Genomic DNA, 19,742 nt, shown 5'->3' with positions numbered 1-19,742 from the left:
TAAAGCGCGAGCTTTACGCGCAGAAAGATGATCCAGGAGCGAGAGAAAAGCTCAGGGAGATCCCAGGACCGTCCGAGAGGAAACAGTCGACTCAACACTGACGGCCCTCACTGTACCGCAGTGTGTCCCGCCGCCCTATCCCACAACTGCAGTACTGCAAAGTGTGGATGGAGAGCGCGAGGGGGAGTGACGGGGGAGGGGAGGGGTACTGCGTTGTCGTTACGAGTCCAACTGGAGGAGAGGCAGGAGCAGAGAGACGCATTATTGCAGCAGCTCAGTGCAATAGCACTTTGCGGCCGGGTGAAACTATAGGAAAGCTCACCCGCACAAATCGACAGGCTGTTGGATTTTATAAACTTTTGTTTTATTTGGACTGATCGTCATTGTCGCACCTTTAAGAAGAAACTCCATTAGTCACAGTCAACGAGACTGCGAACCCTGCACCACTCAGCGTGTTTTGCACGTATGGATTTTAATTTAGAAGTGCCGCTCTTTTATTCTGCCTTTGTTCAGTAAATCGTCAACTCCGACCGCGCGCGTCTATTGAGGATCTTGGCTGATCACTTCTTGCGGCATAAATGCACAGCTAGAAGAATAAGAGGCTCCACTCTGCCAAGATCCTCCCCTTGTAATTCCTGCAAACGCATCTCAGTCACTTCACAGAGGGGCTACTTTGAACTGGAGCAAAGCGCCTCCATCGCTCTAACCGATTGTGACCGCAGTCCTCGGGAACCCTCTCTGCATCCTCGAGCTCCTGCCCGAGTCACTACAGCTGCATAGAAGATGTGAGTATTCATGCGCATTTTTCTACTGCATCCTCTCCTCATAAACAGCTGTGAAGTATCCGCGCAGATGCGTCAGTATGTGTTTAAGTCACGCGGTCTCCCTGTGTTGCGGAGGTTTCTTTGGGCTGCTGCTGGATTCTGCTGACGCAAGTGAAAACCTCTGAGCAGCATCACTAAATAATGTATCCGCAGACTTAACATCGTCCCCCCAGGAACGAGAGAACGAAAATACATTATTCTGACCTATATGTTGGTATTGAAATGGTTAAATGTGCCTATAATCCCTGCGGATTCCTCATGAGTGAATGCACTTCTCATGAGTCTTCATTATATTAACCCTTTCAGTAAATCTCCACAATAGCCACTCTTTAAAAGTTGTTTTTGTGGTTTGTTGCCGCAGCTAAACTGTCCCATCTATCAGGTCTGCCCCAGATGCTGCTGCCCCGGCTGGAGCCCCTGGAGCTCCCGGTGCCCCTGGTGCAGATGGGGCCCCCGGTGGAGCCCCACCTGGCCCTCCAAACACATCCAGCAACCGCCGCTTACAGCAGACACAGGCCCAAGTGGAGGAGGTCTGTAAAATCAGCACTTTCAGTAAATCGACACACATTAGGGCCAACCTTTATGTAAAATAATAATAATAAGAATCAGTTTGAGCTGTGGTGGCTTTGGTGCTGCTCACGCTGAGTCCGATCCCCTCCAGAAATGCCTTCTCAATGTTGCAGGTGGTGGATATAATGCGAGTGAATGTGGACAAGGTTTTGGAAAGGGACCAGAAGCTTTCAGAGCTGGATGACAGAGCAGACGCTCTCCAGGCCGGAGCCTCCCAGTTCGAAAGCTGCGCAGCCAAGCTAAAGAACAAGTACTGGTGGAAGAACTGCAAGGTGAGCACATCGCGGGCCATGCATCAAACACCAGCAGAGTTATATACAGTGTGTGAGGCTCTTAGATCAGTGTGTTACGGCTATAGATTAGATAAGATAGATCTTTATTGGTCTCACAGTGAAGATAATCACTTCAGACGACAATAAAGTGCAATACACACTAAAGTGCAGATAGCCAGCAAAGTGACAGATGAGAATGAATACATTTACCAATATTTTAATATAATCAAATCAATTTTTGTATTTTTTTCCCTAAGGGAACCAAATTAGTTTTGTCTACCCTTAGTGTACTGTAAGCTCATACATTTGAGGGAGTACATTGTACATCTAATTATAGAGCATTTGTATCAATTTGTTTTAACTTTCAGGCTAGTTTTCTAGCATTGCAGTGAAAGTGACCCTGAAAAAAAAAACCTGCAATATGTGAAATGCACCTATAAACACGTCTCTGTGAAGAGTTGGGACGCTACAAATGTGTAGGGAACATGTTTGTACCACAACTAGCATTTTAATTTAGTAGCTTGTAATTAAAAAAAATCAGGCCTTTAAATGAATGAATCAGGTTCATACATATATACATTAATGTCTTTACGTTGCTTGAGAGACCGACTGTGCTTGTTCTCCTCAGATGATGATCATGATGGGGATCATTGGAGTCATTGTAGTGGGCATCATTTTCTGTGAGTACCATTCGCAGTGACTTCTTGACTGGTCTGGGGCTTTATGGATGGAAACTGATTGATAACCCTCTGGAATCTCTCAACATCTTTATTTACATTGTTTATAACTTGCTCACCCTGTAGGTTAGACCTAACATGATCAGAAATGCATGTGGTTCCAGTTTTTCTTTGCTCCTACTGTACTGTGTATGTGAACAGAAACAATTTGTAAATCTAAATTTGCAATTGGGGTAAAAATGCTCCTGGATATTTTCGCAAAATCATTCAGCACTATCCTTCGGAGAGTGAGCCAGAGGGTTGAGCTGAGTGCGTTTTAGAGCCAGGTCCATTAAACTAATGACATCCTCTCCTCTCCTTCATTTGCAGTGTACTTCTTCTACTGAGCTCAGGCACTCAATGCTGACGGATATGGACTTAAGAATTATGTAAGAGAGGAGAAAAAAAAACAAAAACAAGGGCACCAAGGCTCTTCTCCATCGAACTGTTCCTGCACAGCCCTCCATCAAAACCATTGCCCTCCACGACAGTAGTGTTTAGAGTCTGTCTCCACCTGGTTCTTCCTCAGTCTGTCCTGTCTCTGCACCTTGTGTTTATCTGAGGGGATGCCAGGCTGAGCGCAGAGGAACCACCACAGAGATTGCGCCCGGCCTGTGGAGCTGTGCACACGGAAGAGTCTGCACCAAAGTTTGATAACGTGACTTTTTGAGGGTCATTCATTTGTAAATATAATTAACATCTCTTAACTAACAAACTCCTTTTGTCACTGCAATAGCTCTAGCTAATTATTACTAACATTACGTTTGGCTTTATTTTTTGTTGTATGCCGTCTGTGTGTATTTGTGATCAAAGCATTGTAGGTACCGCTTCAGTTTCGTCCCTCATTTCAAAGGCAGGAAATTATTTATTTTCTAGATACTTGTGTTCTGTTCTAGCCTGGCTAGCCTACTCTATAAAACATGCAGGACGTCAACTAGCCAGGCTAGATCTGCACAGACTTAGTGATACTTAAGTAGTTTAATATCGTTCAAAAGAAATTAGAGTGCAATAAAATGAAAGAGCAGAAGTGGGTCTGTAGATATATGTTGATATGTAAATGTTGGATGATGAATTCTTTGTTTTTGTGCTGAGTGGCTCAGTGTGTAGCACTGACAGACAATCTCCTGCACACTCACAAGTTAAACTCTGTCCTGGACAGAGGCCCAGCCATAGACGGATGAATGTCCAGAGTTACATAGGTTCAGCATGTTAGTATGGTCAGATTCATTAAGTGGAGCTCATAGCTGAAGACTGAGATGTTGAATGAAATATTGCATGGCAAACCGTGTCTATTGTTTTATCATCAGTCTATCTGCCATTCCTGAATCTAACTGCCGATTGTACTTTTCCTTTTCATTGTGGTTTACCTTGAAGTTTTGTGTATAATGTCTTTGAGACTTTATAATTACTGCTTATGCACTGAACAATGCACCAGGACTGTCCCTTTGTTTTAACATGCGTTGCTTTTGAAGCAAAAGCTGCACATAGTAAATCATTAAAACAATTAAAAATAGAACCACGTGATGCTCCTGAAGATGTAGCTGGATTGGACGGGTGAAAATGGATTTTTGTCTTTTAACTCTGGATTCTAAGGATTTATGAACCTCATACAGAAAATGGATAATGGAGAAGATTTATGTGACTATTAGTTAATGTGCCACTCAACTGATCTGAACTTACAGAAGGAAATACAAAAACAGATGCATGCTACTACTTTGCTGATGCCAATAAAGAACCACAAAAGCATCTGGTGTCCTCAATAACTTTACGTTATTATTCAAGGTCGGTCAATTCAAATTACAGGAATCTCTCACATACACGGACATGGAAAAGGCAATAATTTACATGAAGTACCATCTACAAGTAAAACATTTAAAGGAAACAACTTAAATTACTTTTGCCCCATACATTTTCAACAAATCCCAAAACAGTAGCTGCTTAAAAACAGAGTCACATTTAAAAAACAGTGCAAGTCCAACAAAAGCCACACGTTTCCCCTGGTTTCTTACTTCATGACCTGATAGAAGAAAAGGACTGTGATGATCAGGAAACCCAGCACCCACCAGTACGAATCTGTCAAAAACACAAAACAGATGGAAAACATCAGCTAATAATATAATAATATGTTGGTTGTTTTTATGTGATGCAGCAGAGGTAAGAATTATTCTGAACTTTGTTGATTCACACAAACATTTTACATGGTGTGAAAGATATTTATATTTCCATATATTTCCACTAACAATCCCTGCACCTTTCCCCAGTGTCGTCACAATTAGTTTAAACCCAGTGACTGAATGATGGAGGTTCTTAGCTTTCAAATGAGGAATAGCATGTTTACAAAGTGAATGCTTGTGTCCTCATACGGAGCATAACTTGGCTGCATATGAGGACACGAACAATTCCTTTAAAAGTATAAAAATCTGAATGTTTTGACCTGGTTCATGGATAATATCTCTGTAATAACTGGACTGATCCAGTTTTTCTGTCTGCCCCAATGGCCGCTGGCTGCTGTGCTTTGTGACAGCGACACTAGGGGCCGCCATTGCTGTAGTACCTCGATATAGCTGCTAGTCTCCCATTGGAAAGCATGGCACTTTAAACAGAAAAGGCTAAGGGAGAGAGGGATATTGTACATCCAATTACACAATGAAAATCATTTTTTTCACTCCAACTTGGCTGTAAATACTGTTCAAGTAGTGCTAGTGCTTAGTAGTGTTAGCTTTGCCTGTTTGCTTCTTCTTCGTGATTCCATTAGTGTGTATTGGTGACTCCGACCCGGTGGCAGTCAAGTTGCAATTGTGGTTTTCTGGCCAGAGACACCAGCGGGAGATGAAAGACCCTCCAATCATCCCATCAACCTTTGTATTGCCCCCAGAGGGACTACGAAAAGGATTTATTAAGGTAAACAAGTTACTTAGTATTGCTATATTTTGTTTATATTATATTTTGATTTCAAGTGGGATTTAGGCTTGTTCCATTGGCATTAGCATTAACTTAGATTAGTTCAAACCGACTCAATTTCAACATAAATTACCTTCCTTCAAGCGATTTACTACATTCATTGATCTAATTCAAAAAGGTCATTTTTCAGTGGCTTGGTGGATTTTCAGCTGCCAGTATTTTAAGACACAAGATTAACAGCAAAACTTTGAGCAGCAAACGCCAAACTAAGCATAATCGGGTTCAACATCATCTGTAGATTTTTTTTTCTTTTTGTGTTTAAGTATTTCTTTCAGCGACTCCTTGTCCGACACACACACCTGGCTCTGGGCTCTTCACGGTGGCGGTTTCAGAGTGCGGCGTGTGCAGCGCCGGGTGGGACACCACGCAGGTGATCTCGGTCCCGGGCGCGACCGTGTGAGGGACGGTCAGATGTGAGGAGAGAGAGAGGGTCCCATCACCATGACGACGGTGGCCCGACAGAGACGCCTTTCCCGGAAACACAACGCGCTCTGTGTCCTCCGGGCCGCGGGAAAACCACTCAATCTGGAAGCCACAAGAAGCAAAGGTAAACGTTCCAGCTTCCTGTATGTTTTGAGTTTAAGATTCTGCACTTTTTTTCTTTAATTTTTTGTTTTCCATTATGACAGACTGAATACCTGAGCGTCCAGTGGATAGAATTTGCTGCTGTGGCAACTCAGTGTCGTGTCAGATTTCAGCGCCAATCTGTAATCTGAAAGAGAGACCTCGGGCAACTCTAGAACGAGAGACAAAAGCACCTTTAATATATGACATCACATCGGCGTCAGCATAAATAAATCTAAGGTGTATCATGTTCACTGCAAAAAGTAATTAACTGGATTAGTGTAAAAGTCTCAATTTGAGCATAATAATCCGAGATGTTTTGGCGAGGAAAGATGTAGGTGGGCTTTTGACCCAGATTATTTCACTTGTTTTGAGACGTTTCTGACTGGTCTCAATATATTTTGTCCTTATTTCAAGTAATTTTCTTTCTGCCAGTGGGGTAAGAACATTGGTCTTATCTCATTGCCAGTTTTACTTTCTTATTTCAAGTGAGATTTACCTTAGAACTAGTCAGAAACGTCCTCAAAAGAGCAAGATAAACTTGGTCAGATCAGGAAAGAAGTCTAAATGAGTGAAAACTGCTTAAAAAAAGAAACATTTCCTCAAGACATTTAATATTTACTTTTTGCAGTGTTTTAACAAGACATCACAGTCTCAAGCTAGTTGTTTACGTTGTTACCTCTAATATCAGTTTAGGGCAGTCAAATACTCACGGAAAACATTGAGCTGGATGACTTGTTGCGAGTGAAACTGTCCGATCGTGACTGTACAAATGTAAGTGCCCTCGTCTGCCACCTTCAGTTTGCTCATGGAAAGCGAAGCGTTTCCTTCAGACAATACTCTCTCAGCGCTGACAGACGAGTCACTCCTCTCTGCAAGGACTGAAGAGTGAGTTTAAGTTAGTTTAGTTTTTTATTTAATGGGCAAAATGCAGTCGTTTGTGAGCACGAGGACAAAGGCACGAAAAAGTGAGACAGAGAGACAGGTAGGAATAAGAAAAGCTGGGTATCGTTTAATCTTTAACAATATTTGGTTTTCGATAAGGATGCCTGAGCGATACTTTTTTTTTCGATACCTATAGCAAAATTTGTCATTTAACCAGAAAGATCTGTCAAGAAATTTGTGAAAAATGGGGGAAAATTTGGGGGGAAATAGGGAGAATTTGTGGCAAAAAAAAGAGGAAAATTTGTGCAAAAATGTTGGGGGAAAATGGGGGAAAAATTGGAAATAATGGGGGAAATAGGGAATATATTAGTAATAAAAATTTGCAAAAATGAGGGGGTGAATTGGGGAAAAAATAAAAAATAAATTTGGAAAAAAATTAGATGAGGAAAAAAACATTTATTTAGCTGAAGCAACCAAGTCACTTCGTTTAATGCTGTCCCTGGACCAACATCACCAGAAATTGTATCTAAAGATAAAAGTTTTTTTCCCCGATACTTTAATTTTTTTCGATAACGGTAGTACCTAAACTATTTTTCCCATACCAACAGGACCCAGCCCTATTTGTGCCGCTGATAGTGTCTCCTGTGGCAAACAGGCCCTAAAGTTGATGGTTCAGAGAGACCAACAGGCCTGGTTAAAATCGAGAGGCCGTCCTTCCGTGGACCCACCACCTGCAGGAGGAGCCACAGGGGACTGGTGCAATGTGTTTTGTGGAAGAAAATGGATGGATGGAATTTAATAACATTATTTTACGATAGCCTTTGTAATGCTTTAAATGATAGAAAGTTCAGGTCACACTGCAAAATGGATTTAGGCCTTTCAATTGTAAAACTACATGCATATGACGCCATGTGTGGACAGGGATTAAGCCGAAATTGTCTTGCATTTCGAGTGAGGGTGCGCCAAACAAACTGGGGACCCACTATGCCACAACCTGAAGAAGTTTCAAGTCAAACTACAATATCATCAGTTCAGACCACAGTAGTAACATAGATCAAGTCACTTACTCTCTGCCTTCCCCTCAGTGTCTTCCAGTGGGGTCTTCATTTCGAACACTTTGCGCCCCTTTCCTCTGTGCTGGACCCTCCACTCGACGTGTACGTCCGGGGCCAGGGGTGAATCCTGCTGCTTGAAGCCACAGGGCAACAGCACGTCCCCCTTCAGAGGAGCAGTGAGGGACCGAACATTAGAGTAGACCACCATAATCACTGAGGACAAAGAGAGACAGGGATTATTTCACACACTGTAATAAAGGATGTGCGTTAAAATGACTTGAATTAGTGTTTGAGAAGTTTTGGAATTTGGTTTAGATTAAGCCAGACTAATTGGGTGGTATAAATGTGATGATTAAGCTATTGTTGAAGCAGTATAGACAAAGCCTTTGAGCTATATAGACCTACCCACCACATTTGACAAAGCTTTGAAATCAATATTCTGAGTTTGAATCTTCTTTCTTTCTATACTCTGATTTTGGAGAGCTCACCCTCTGTCTGCACGGACCCAGACTGGCTCAGGGGCAGACCCAGTTTGCTGTGTCTTTGGGCTGGTTGCTCCACCGTCACAGTCTGTAGGATCAGCGACGCGCTGAAGTCCACACCCTCGATGCTCAGGGACACCATGAAGAAAGCCTGGTCGGGGGTTTTTAGGGCGTCATTGGGCGAGAAGCGGCTCATTTCGCACGTCACCTCTTGTCCATTACAGTCAGCGTGGAGCAGCACATCCGAGTTGGGAATATCAGGTTTGGACACTGCCATTGAGGAATCAGAGGATGTTTAGAAAAGGCTAAGTTCACATGAAGAAATAAAATGTAAATTCAATGTAAGTTTAAATGGAGATGGGCAGAATCCTATGGTTAAAGTTGTTGAAAATCCATAATGACAGTTTGACAGGGGTTTTCACCAGAACTTAAATTAATTAACAACTGTAAGATTTAGCTTAAAGCTGCATTACGCAACTTTTATGTGGAAAAAAAGTTGATATTTGTGTGTATTTGACCTTGTATTGATCCAGTGGCTGTATGAGTGGTCAGCATAGTACCTCTACTTTCCATCACCCATCACGGTAGTCTCTACAACGCTCCAGGATCACTTGTTTTGTAGATTTTCGGGCGAGAGGGTCCGTCGGCAATGAAAACCTCCCAAACAATTGATCCTGGATTGTTGTAGAGACCACTGTGACGGAAAGGCGCCATGCTGACCACTCATACAGCCGCTGGGTCACTGAAAGGTCAAAAATGCAGATGTATGAACTTTTTTTTTCCACATAAAAAGTTCCAAAATGCAGCTTTAATTTAGCCTCCATCTGAACCAAGCACATTTTCTTCAGTTTATCATTGCTCAAAGAAACACAAATTGGAAGTTGAAATGAATAAACAAAATATAAAAGTCTGAACAAACCTGTCGCTTCAATGAGGACGAGCTCCGGGTCGGGCTCTGACGCTGGGATGAAGGGAGTGAGCATTTCCAGGGATTGGTCGGGTCCCACGGACACATCCTTCAGGACGAGGGTGGCAGGGGTACGGCTGAACCCGCCCCCTCCTCCTCCTCCTCCCGTGCCCCCATGCGCCGCTCCGTCCTCAACCAAAACGCACGACAGCACCAAATCAGCCACACCCGCCGACTCGCCCCCTGGGAAACATTAAGCATTACTCAGGTGTTTTCTAGCAGCACTGTTCTTTACACATTTGACAGCTTAGTAATATGCAAAGAAAAGGCAATTCCCTGGCCCATCCTCTGCTGACTCTGAGGCACTGATTAAGGAATGAGGCAAATGTAGAGAAGGAATGTCACACAGGAAGAAAAATCAGAGCCAGTGCGGTGAAGCTCTTTATGCAGCTCTTTCCACACAGGGACACCACCTCATGACATCACCAGGTGAGGGGTAAGTGTGTTTTGAGCTGAAAATGCAAGGTTACTCAAGTATAAATGGACTTTAGTATAATTCTGATGATGACACAGCATTACAACATGGTTAAAAGCAAAACAACAAGGCAAAAAGTGCAAAATAATAAATACAACTTTACCATAACTACTACAGGATTATAGAGCTATGACCTCGAGGCCATTAGTTCTTTGTTTCTCTTGGTACCTGGACACTCAATTTGCAAGCAGTCAGTCAGTCACCTGCTTGAGAAGGCTATGGCCAATGTCTTACCTTATTATTTCTCTCTCATTTCCAATGGCCTACATTCGTATCAATTTCACTCCAATGGCGCACTTTCGGATTGGAAAGAACCTTCATTCATTTCTTAGTTCAGGAAGTTAAAAGGTGCTCGAGCGATGCTACACGTTTTAATCGCTGTAGTTACTTATTATACTCACCATAAACGCGCATCACAGAGAAGCCAAGCAAAATAACTAAAAACATCCTTGTTAGATTTGAAAAGAGACGAGTTCACTGTGAATCAAAAGTGAAATAGTTATAATTCCACTTTCACTTTTGGTTTGAAGGTGGGCGGTCTGGTCTTCATGTGGGAAATAAGGATATTTAAACAGTCTACTATGAATTAACAAAAACGCGCAACATTGTCTTGGTAATTTAAGCAAAAACATAAACTCCTTATTAGAGCTGTGGCTGGAGCTGCATGAGCTGCGTGCGACACTTAACTGCGCATGCGCGTAAAGAGAAGCATGGCAAAAGCGAAACAAAATGCTACTTTATTGTTCTCTTGCTTTTCGCTTATAAAGGATCAAGGTAAGACAGACACAGACTTGATGTACTTCAAGTTTTATTGTAACGTGACAAAACTCAGTTTTCTTTCATAGTTGTTTGGATCCAGTCAACGTAGTTGGACACCCGGGTGTAAAACCCATATCTGCCAGCCTTGGCACATCCAACCCCCCAGCTCACGATCCCGGCCGCCCAGTAGTGGTCGGTGCTCCAGATGGCAAAGGGACCTCCACTGTCCCCCTGACAAGAATCCTTCTGTCCGTCTGGGAGTCCAGCACAAAACATGTTGTGAGATTCCACTGGGACATCGCCATCGGACATGGTTCTTCTAAGGACATCGAGTGATTCAGTGCAAGCCCTTGGATCCACCACTGGGAGGTGCGCATATTTAAGTTTTTTTGATAGATGGTAGCCTCTTTCATCTGTCCTTGTGAGACCAAACCCCGAAACAACTCTGAAAGGAAACATCAGTTGTGAATATTTTTAACATTCATATTGTTTTATTGTAATTGTTTGTACTGAAAGTCAATTAAAATCATTACAGATTATTATTATATGTGTTTTTTTAGACTAGTCTCTACAATAATATGAATAAAAATAAAATAAAATGAAGATCATGTGACTCTATCCTGCTCTTACCCCGTTCTGGTTTGAAGAGAACTTTCCTCAGGGGGCAGACAGATTGGCATCACAAACTTATTAAAAGTTAGAGGCGCTGGAAGTTTAATCAGGGCGATGTCATTGTCAAAGTTCAAATGATCAGGATTATTGTATCCTGGGTGTAGATGAACAGAAGCAGCAGTCGCATTTAGAACTTGGGTCTCTGTATAAGTGTTTGTTCCCCAAAATATCTGCACAAATAAAACAAAAAACAACAGCTCTGTCCAGTTGCAATCAAACAACTGTATATTTTGGCCGTGTTCATTATTTATCACTAAAGAGCTTATACTTCAAAAACAAAGTGGTCAGAGTAGTACAATCTGTCTCTTACTCCATTGAGTAACATTAACTCCATCTGAAATTTTGCAAATGTACAAAAATTATAATATTTTCCTGTTTATTACCTTAATATCATTGACTGGTCTTGGCTGCATTTTTGGACTCAGGACATGGGCCGCAGTCAGGACCCAGCGATCGGCGATGAGCATGCCCCCTCCACCACCAGACACACGCACCTGCCACGGGATACTGCCCTGTGCAGCATTGTTGCCTCCAATGATCCGCTGGGTAACCGAGAAATCGACTCTGGGCTTACCACAGACTAAAGGTAAAACATCTTTAGAAAACAACTCCTGCGACACAAGTGGAAGTGCAGAAATATTACCTGGTAAACAAATGGGTTTTAGATCAAAGTCATTGACAGGTCTCCACTTTCTGTCTGCTTCACAACTGACACTTACTGAGAAGAGGAAAAACATGATGCAGTCAGCCAATTAAAAAATCTAGAGTACATTACCTCCCACTGTTCTAAAAAACAAACCTTTTCCCCCAAATTTTAAACTAAACCTAGACTTAAATACTCAAAAAGTCCCTCTGAGCAAGGTAGTGCCCGCTACAGAGAACACACCATAATGCCACCATGCTAATTTGGCAACATTGAACTGTCCATAGGATAAATAACAGTTAAAGTAAAGTTGAAACTTACCGTTGACAGCTCCAGGCAGAGAATAATAGGGTTGATCACAGTAATACTGCACCTCAGAGCCGTACTGGTTCAGCTCACCAGAGAGGAAGGACACTCCTCCGTTTAATAGGGGCTCTGGTTCTCCACAATCAATAACTGCAGTTCAACAAAAATAAATAACTATTGACTCTCATGAAAACCTACAATCAAATAATGCTGCAAGAACATCGTTTAAAATGGAGAAACAATTGATATATTAATTATTATCAAAATGCAGATGATTCATGGTTCATATTGGCAGTGGCTCGGTGGTAGAACGTTCACCCATACACACATACGTTTATGGTTAATGGTTTGGTCTCAGCTGAGTGAGCTTGTGGATTCAATCACCCAAAAATAACTGTTTAAACATTACTTTTCTGGGAGCAGGACATAACGGGGTGACCATGCAGATTTTACTTGATATTTGTGCATATTTGACCTCGTAGTGACCCAGCAGTTGTATGAGTGGACAGAGTGGCACCTTTACTTTCTATCACGGTGGTCTCTACAACGCTCCAGGATCAAATGTTTTGTAGGTTTTTTGGTGAGATGGTCCGTCAGCCGTGAAAACCTTCCAAACAATTGATCCTGAAGCGTCCTCGAAACCACTGTGATGGAAAGTAAAGGCGCCTTGCTGACCATTCATACAGCCACTGGGTCACTACAAGGTCATATACACACAAATATGAACCTTTTTTTTGCATAAAACGTTGCATAATGCACCTTTTAAGTTTAGTACATCTTCCACATGCCTTATCGTCCTTATATGTCATTGGTTTTGTTTTACTCATAGACCGTTAAAAAGAATAGACATCTCCTGCTCACTCCTCCCCGTTTGCCACAATGACTGCGCTCGAGGGGGAAATCATGGCAGGTTTACAGATTCCCCCTGCCCAGCTCTGACGAAGCATGTGCCTAAAAAGGGCATAAAGGCGGGATCTTCACTGTTCCAATGCTAACAGTCCAGCCTTCAAGGGGTCATGAACATTTTTTTTTTCGAAAACCAGCCTGGTCCCCTTAATTGTAATTCACCCAGCGTTATCACAGGAGGAATATCTAGCTGTTAAAAGTTTAAGAAAATTAGGGACTAGGCTCTAAAGTTGTTTTTCACGCGTCTAAAGTCCAATGCATTTCAATGGGAGACTAGCGGCGATATGGAGGTACTACAGCAATGGCGGACCAATGGCGGCCCTAGTGTTGTTGCCAAAAAGCAGAGCAGCAGAGGTTTTACTACAGTTGAGCTGCTATTGTTATGTAGCAACATTCACCACTGAATGGCTTAACTAATACTAGTGGCTTTATGTGGACCTACTGTGACATTCTGGAAGAGGCAAGTGCCATTGTCCATCGCTTTGGCACATTGCAGAGAAGCTGATTATCTCCTGTCCATTCTAATAGACAAATTGTGTTAGATGCATTTGTGTAAAGATACTGTACATACATCTTGACTTAAAAATAATATAGTGAAGCCTTAACCATCATCAGCTTGTATCCGATTTGACACTTCACGAAGATGTAGTCCCTGTAGAGATATTGGTCCAACGTTGGAGTGACCCGTCCTCTAGCAACCGTACCAGGAGGACGACACTGCACCCCTACAAACATACATGTTGTTTCAATGCACCAATAGATTGTTCAAGGTTTTACTGCTATAACAAACTTAACCTTTATTGCATACAAGTTGGAAAAAGAAGAATTTAAACAGAAAACTGCTTTAGCAAAGTTTTAGAGTTGCTGAAAATTTTGCAACAATTTGATATTTTCACAGTCAAAGATATTTCTCTTTGTAGGTATTTTTGTTTAAAGGAATATTTCAGGATTTTTGACATTTCTTAGTTTTTGACATTTCTGACATTTCAGAGTGTTGTTGATTTCTGGAGATATATATTTTTAGATTCATGCAGTCATTATATTTGAAGAGTTTACTGGTGCTAGGCTAGTGGCTAGTGCTAGGCTAGCGCATGTCTATGGTTGCTAGTAGCCTGCATTTAAAACCTCTGAAAAATCATGGGGTAGGTCCTCCAAACGTTGCCATATCTGATCTGTAGAAAGAATTCCACGTATAGTAATGCCGGCCGCAGGAAAACAAACTATTGTAGATCCGGTGACGGAGCAGATCACTCCACCGCTGCGTAGCTTACAACCAGGAAGCTGATCCTGCTCAAATATAAATTCTTCTAAATGCAAAATGGTTATATTTCAAAAATTATTCAGTCAACAGAGACATTTATATGGGTAGTCTGGTGTTAAAAAGTGATTTGTCTCGAGTGCACTGTGCTTGGGTCAGACTGTTTATAATGCAGGCTACAAGTGACCACAGACATGCGCTAGCCTAGCACTAGCCTAGCACTAGCCTAGCACTAGCCTAGCACTAGCTAGCACTAGCCTAGCATCATTATATAAGGACTGCATGAATAAAAAAAAATAAAAAAATATGTATATCTCCAGAAATCAACAACACTCTGGATAACTAGGAAATGAGGCCCTATATAAAAAAATCCTGAAATATCCCTTTAAAGCATTTGTTTTAAACTGAGCTTACATCATTACTTTTACTATTTTATTGTCATCAACATTGTAAAGATGATCTGGCATATTTGCAATTATGTTGAGGACTGAATTTTCCATTATTAGACCCGCCTAATAGCCACTAACTTTCTGTGGTGTAGTCCAAGCTCCATCCGTTGCTCAGGCCTTTATCGTCAGTGTAATAATCCAGTTGGACTTTGCTGGAGTTCAGAACCATCACACCTGGGCTCTTTGTACCACAAAACGTCACTGGGTTTTCCTTTTCAACTGTGACCTATTTGAGAAGAGAGATAAAGGTTTTATTAGAGTTGATTTGCTTACAGGAGGTATTATGGCAACACATCTTGAACACTATACGTGCAGATTGGTCATGCTTATAAAATAATAAAAAGCAAAGTCCTAAACACCCACTACCTTACACTTTATAAGGGAATATCCAAGACTGAGAACAGTGGCTGCCTACCAGTCAATAATTGCAGAAATTGTAAAATCTAAAAAAAAATTCACTCAATTGAGGCATAGATGAACACTGTGAGATCCTCAGTTGATGGGTTTGAGTTAGTTGACGTCAAACCTGAAGCCAGTGATAGGGGCAGCTCAGTCCTTCCTGCGTCTCCAAACTCTCGATGTGGAAAATGTCTGAGAAGTTGAGAGTGATTCTAAACCCAGGATCCACAGAAATGATGTACTGACAGGATACTTCCTGAGGGGGATCGTTGGGATGTCCCGGGCTCGAGAGATGCCCAATAGCTTCATTAAATATTCCACCCATACAAGAAGCTGCAGAAAGACAAAGCACATAAGCAGTTTAAGCATTGATGAAAATGATTATGTCACATATACACTAGCCTTTGATTACCTGTGCTGTCTTTGAGCATAGAGCTGCATTAACCAAAGCATGGCATTTTATGTATACCAATTCTCTAAATTTAGTACCAGTCAAATTTTAGTTTCTTTATGTTTTGTCTTTTCTTTATTTTACTCACTATTAACCTCCTACCCCTCACAGTTTATGGTATTTTCCCAATGAGTTTTACAGGAACAGGCCACTGTTTTTACACACTGAAATATGTTCTTACCTGAGCTTAGACGAGTATATGCGCACTTAGTCAGGCAAAAAGACTAAAGCTGTTGTTAGCATTTGGCCTCTCCCAGTATATTCCTATACCTCCAAACGGGTTGAAGTTAGAAGCGACCAAGCTCTTCCACAGGCACGCACAAAGCCCATGCTGGTACGTATCAACTCATCAAAGTTCAGGTCAGAACATGTCTCAGTATGGAAAAACGGTGGCCTGTTCCTTTTAAAGGTCGTCCCCTGAAATGGTTTTCATCAGTCCTGTGATGTGAAGACCTATTTCTGATTACTATATCATAAACAATGGGCGAGGAACATGCTTCTGTATGGTCCTTATGGCGGGGAGCTGACATTGCTGTAGTACCACCCCCTGGTGGCCAGGGGCGACTCCAAGAGACACTTGGGAGCATTGATTCTAATGGGACTTAAAAGGTCCCAAGAACGGCTTAAAAGCCTGGCTCCAAAGAGTTTTTCTTTTTCTAAAAATCGCTATGTACCATGTGACCACGCTGGGGCAGGTGAAATATTTTTAACTACGCTAGTTTTTGTTTAGCAGCCCGAAATTTGGAAGCAATTCCAGTACATTGACTGGCTCCAGAGCCTGTCAATCAAGCTCTGGAGCTCTGTGGAGGCTCCGCCCACCCCGTGAGTGCAGGGCTTCCAGCCCTTTTGCCTTTTGAAGGAATAGGCTACGTAGGAGGAGATAGAGAAGCCATTAAGGTTCACACAGGACTCGGGACCTGCTCATATTTATTATATTATATCTATGATCGTGAAGGAAGAAAATTGAGGAAAATGAGCAGTGATCATAGTGTTTGAGCTGATGATTGAAGAAGGGCATACAGTGAAGGAAATAAGAAGTTGGTGAGTGAATTCAGTTGAAAAGGCGTATTCAAACATAAAAAAGCGTATCCAAAGTGTTGGTACTTCTCCACCTCGAGATGGAAATGTTTGAGAAAACCATAAACAACACTCACAGCGGCAGGTGCGCTGGTCCTGACGCAGCTCGTATCCATGGTGACAGGAGCAGAGGTACGAGCCCAGCGTGTTGAGGCACATCTGAGAACAAACCGGGGCTTCAGCGTTCAACTCTAGGTCTGAACACTCGTCTATGTCTGAAACAGAACAGCTCAAACTTAGATTGTATGTTGCATTGAAAAGTTTACGGTGGGTCGTACCTATGGCCTGGTAGTGAGCGGAGAAGCCCACGTTTTGGTGGTGCTCCGGGTTGTTTTCGTCCGTTTGCATCACAAGGGTGAGAGTGTTCCCTGGGAACAGGATGGGCTGCGTTCCAGGGTGATGCCCGTCAGCTGAGTTCTCCTGACCGCAAAACTTGCCCAGAACTTTGCCCTTGTACAGAATCTGTGGGACCATTTAAGGAGATTTTTATTTTCTTCTCTTGGTCAGTACAGATTATTTTTACCTCACAGGACACCTGGCCTGAACACGTTTGGACTATAGTTGTTAGGTCAACTTTAAAGTGTGTTGTGCTGACCGTGAGTGAGTCGTAGTGGCACTCTGCAGACGGTTCGATGTCCAGGTGTGTGAAAGTAAGGCTGATCCTGTAGCCCTCTGGGACGCTGAGCTCCCATTGGTGCTGCAGGTTTGGGGGGTAGGGTTTGGGATAGAGGGGAGACTGGAGACTTCCATGTAAAACTGGCTCTTCGTCAGGGAGAGGTAAACTCACGCTGACGTGTACTGACACACAGAGGAGCCTGGAAACGACATCAATACACTGCTAGAAATCAATATGCAAATTTCACTTCATTTGACTGGTTTGGATTGAATTCATTTCCGATCTGAGAAGGCTGAGCTGGTATCGATTTATTTATTCTGGACTTGTAGTCCATTAAAAATAAAAGGACTCGACAAACAATTAAATTGGCATTATAAAAAGACGATCATGCTAATGTCTCCACAAGTCAGACTGATAACGTGTTGCACTCTCACATTTTATATTTGTGAGGGACACTATAGCAATATAGTATCAGAGCCGCGGAGGAAAACAACAAGGCTATATTTGGTCCTGATCAATCTAAACCAAAGGTAAAATTTGACTTTATGCAAACTAAACTAGTCAGAATAAAACAATATGGTGTATTTCAATAATAGGACATAATCCTTTGCTTTGCACGGAGTAGGTTTTGATTTGTATGTCAATATTAGTTTTTTAAACAGTTGATCCAAAGTCCACAAAATTGAGAGCTAAATTATGCTGCAGTCTGCCTTCGTGAAATAACTCCATGTACATTACTACCAGTTACTAATTTCATTTTATTGCGTATTATTATCAAGAAGCCCATGAATAACATTAAAGAATGAAGTTTATTGTTAAACCTACCAGAGCCCACAGCCGGTCCACAGCATGTTGAGGTTAAACATCTGCACATCCGCAGCAGCTGAGCCGTGACTTTTTTGACGTGAAACAGAAAGTCAAGCAAATTAGCAACACACGACGTGAATGCCGGGAACAGGCTTGTGCTTACTTTGGCAACAACACATAAGGCTAGACTAAATAAACAAAAATGACACACATACAAATCTCAGTTTATTGAACTTTGAATGTGCCACAACACTGAAAATTTGTCCAGAATGTATCGAGTTAAAATGACAACCCCTCTATGTCCTATGGAAAATTTGAATCACTTGAATCACTGGTTGGTGAGCACCCAGGGGATTATTTACCAAGTGCCCATTTGCAAAACAAATATCATGTGCAAAAGTGGATCAGCAGCAGACTAATATACAGATATTTTTTTTACTTACGCTGCATTCTTGCATTTACTGATCAGATTTGTGGCACTAAGACTAATACAGGAAATTTCAAATGATGAATTAACATGCCCACAAATAGTTTCATGCTTTTCTTTTTTTTTCAGTTTACTTTCTTATTCTGTTTCCCCAAGCATAAAAGGTCAAGGTAGGATTCAAGTATCAACAATTTACTCAGCTTCTATTTAAACAAAGATTAGTTGGTTTTGTGGATCCAGTCGATTTAGTTGGACACCTGAATGTAGGGCCCCGTATGTCAGAGGGCAAAGGGACCCTGCCGGAATCCTGCCCTCTGTCTGGGAGTCCGGCTCAAAACATGATGTGAGATTCCTTTGGAACTTTGAGCAATTCACTGCAATGCCCTGGTTTCATTACTGGGAGGTGCACACTGCATACTTTATTAGACAGGACAGCACTGGCTAAAATGGGGTGAGGAGCCTTTTGTTCCGAAGCATTAACCTCTAAACTATTGGCTGAACATGATTAAACGGCGACACGGTAGCGCAGCGGTTAGTGCTCTCGCTTCACAGCTAGAAGGTCCGGGTTCGATTCCCACCTGGACGGCCTTTCTGTGTGGAGTTTGCATGTTCTCCCCGTGTCTGCGAAACTCCGGTTTCCCCTACCACTAAAAGAACATGCACAATAGGCCAGGATGAATGATGTGTGTGAGTGAATGTATGGTGGTGGTCAGAGGGTCCGTTGGCGCAGTTTGTAGTCGCGAAAGCGCCTCTGACAGTCTCCCCCAGGGGAAACTGAAGCTACAAACGTAGTTTACCACCACCGAGTATGGCGTGAATGTACAATTGTCTCATGTAAAGCGCTTTGTGACTATATGTCTGTGAAAGGCGCTATATAAATAAAGTTCTTCTTCTTCTTCTAAATAGAGAGATTTCTTTTACTAGATCAATCTTTGAATAAAAAAAAGATAATTGTTGTTGATTTTTTGTGATTATTTTTTTCTGATTTGCGCTATACCCCCACAACCTTCAAGGGTTTCTTTATTCACTGCACTGATTCATTCGTTTACCAAATAACTAGCTGTAAATCAAACTCTCGACTCTCTCAATACTGTTTGACTCTTAACATCCCATCCATCCATCCATTTTCTTCCGCTTTATCCGGGGCCGGGTCGCGGGGGCAGCAGTCTCAGCAGAGATGCCCAAAATTTCCCGATCCACA

General features: G+C 42.1%; 3 protein-coding genes across 3 annotated transcripts; 1 reads left to right on the top strand and 2 right to left on the bottom strand.

The window, feature by feature from the left end:
* Nucleotides 1-223: 223 nt before the first annotated feature.
* On the top strand, nt 224-4,128 carry vamp1b (vesicle associated membrane protein 1b). The gene is made up of 5 exons (XM_079561390.1): nt 224-785; nt 1,207-1,354; nt 1,508-1,666; nt 2,295-2,346; nt 2,713-4,128. Coding segments are annotated over exons 1-5 (378 nt in total). The 5' UTR covers nt 224-783; the 3' UTR covers nt 2,730-4,128.
* Nucleotides 4,129-4,216: 88 nt separating this feature from the next.
* On the bottom strand, nt 4,217-10,356 carry tapbpl (TAP binding protein like). Its single transcript, XM_079561351.1, has 8 exons — nt 10,173-10,356; nt 9,249-9,479; nt 8,336-8,599; nt 7,860-8,060; nt 6,621-6,788; nt 5,982-6,079; nt 5,643-5,868; nt 4,217-4,455 (listed from the first exon to the last, which is right to left on the bottom strand). The coding sequence occupies exons 1-8, from the start codon at nt 10,216-10,218 to the stop codon at nt 4,388-4,390; spliced, it is 1,302 nt and encodes a 433-aa protein (XP_079417477.1). The 5' UTR covers nt 10,219-10,356; the 3' UTR covers nt 4,217-4,387.
* Nucleotides 10,357-11,272: 916 nt separating this feature from the next.
* Nucleotides 11,273-18,248, bottom strand: c1r (complement component 1, r subcomponent; the record flags this gene model as incomplete). Its single annotated transcript, XM_079561641.1, has 12 exons — nt 18,133-18,248; nt 17,287-17,506; nt 16,970-17,153; nt 16,769-16,906; nt 15,291-15,496; nt 14,843-14,990; nt 13,664-13,782; nt 13,500-13,578; nt 12,163-12,301; nt 11,846-11,916; nt 11,586-11,782; nt 11,273-11,296 (listed from the first exon to the last, which is right to left on the bottom strand). The coding sequence occupies exons 1-12, from the start codon at nt 18,171-18,173 to the stop codon at nt 11,273-11,275; spliced, it is 1,566 nt and encodes a 521-aa protein (XP_079417767.1). The 5' UTR covers nt 18,174-18,248.
* Nucleotides 18,249-19,742: the final 1,494 nt, after the last annotated feature.

Source organism: Gobius niger, assembly GCF_951799975.1.
Source record: "Gobius niger genome assembly, chromosome: 8".
Lineage (NCBI taxonomy): Eukaryota > Metazoa > Chordata > Actinopteri > Gobiiformes > Gobiidae > Gobius > Gobius niger.
Note: the sequence above shows the minus strand (reverse complement) of the source record. Positions and strands in the feature narration are given on the sequence as shown.

Coding starts and splice junctions, on each gene's coding strand:
- vamp1b (XM_079561390.1), top strand. Junction 1,355..1,507: donor CACAGGCCCAAGTGGAGGAG/GTCTGTAAAATC, acceptor TCAATGTTGCAG/GTGGTGGATATAATGCGAGT. Junction 1,667..2,294: donor ACTGGTGGAAGAACTGCAAG/GTGAGCACATCG, acceptor TGTTCTCCTCAG/ATGATGATCATGATGGGGAT.
- tapbpl (XM_079561351.1), bottom strand. CDS start 10,218: ATGTTTTTAGTTATTTTGCTTGGCTTCTCTGTGATGCGCGTTTATG. Junction 6,080..6,620: donor CATCCAGCTCAATGTTTTCC/GTGAGTATTTGA, acceptor CTCTCGTTCTAG/AGTTGCCCGAGGTCTCTCTT. Junction 4,456..5,642: donor CGTGAAGAGCCCAGAGCCAG/GTGTGTGTGTCG, acceptor TGTTTTTGACAG/ATTCGTACTGGTGGGTGCTG.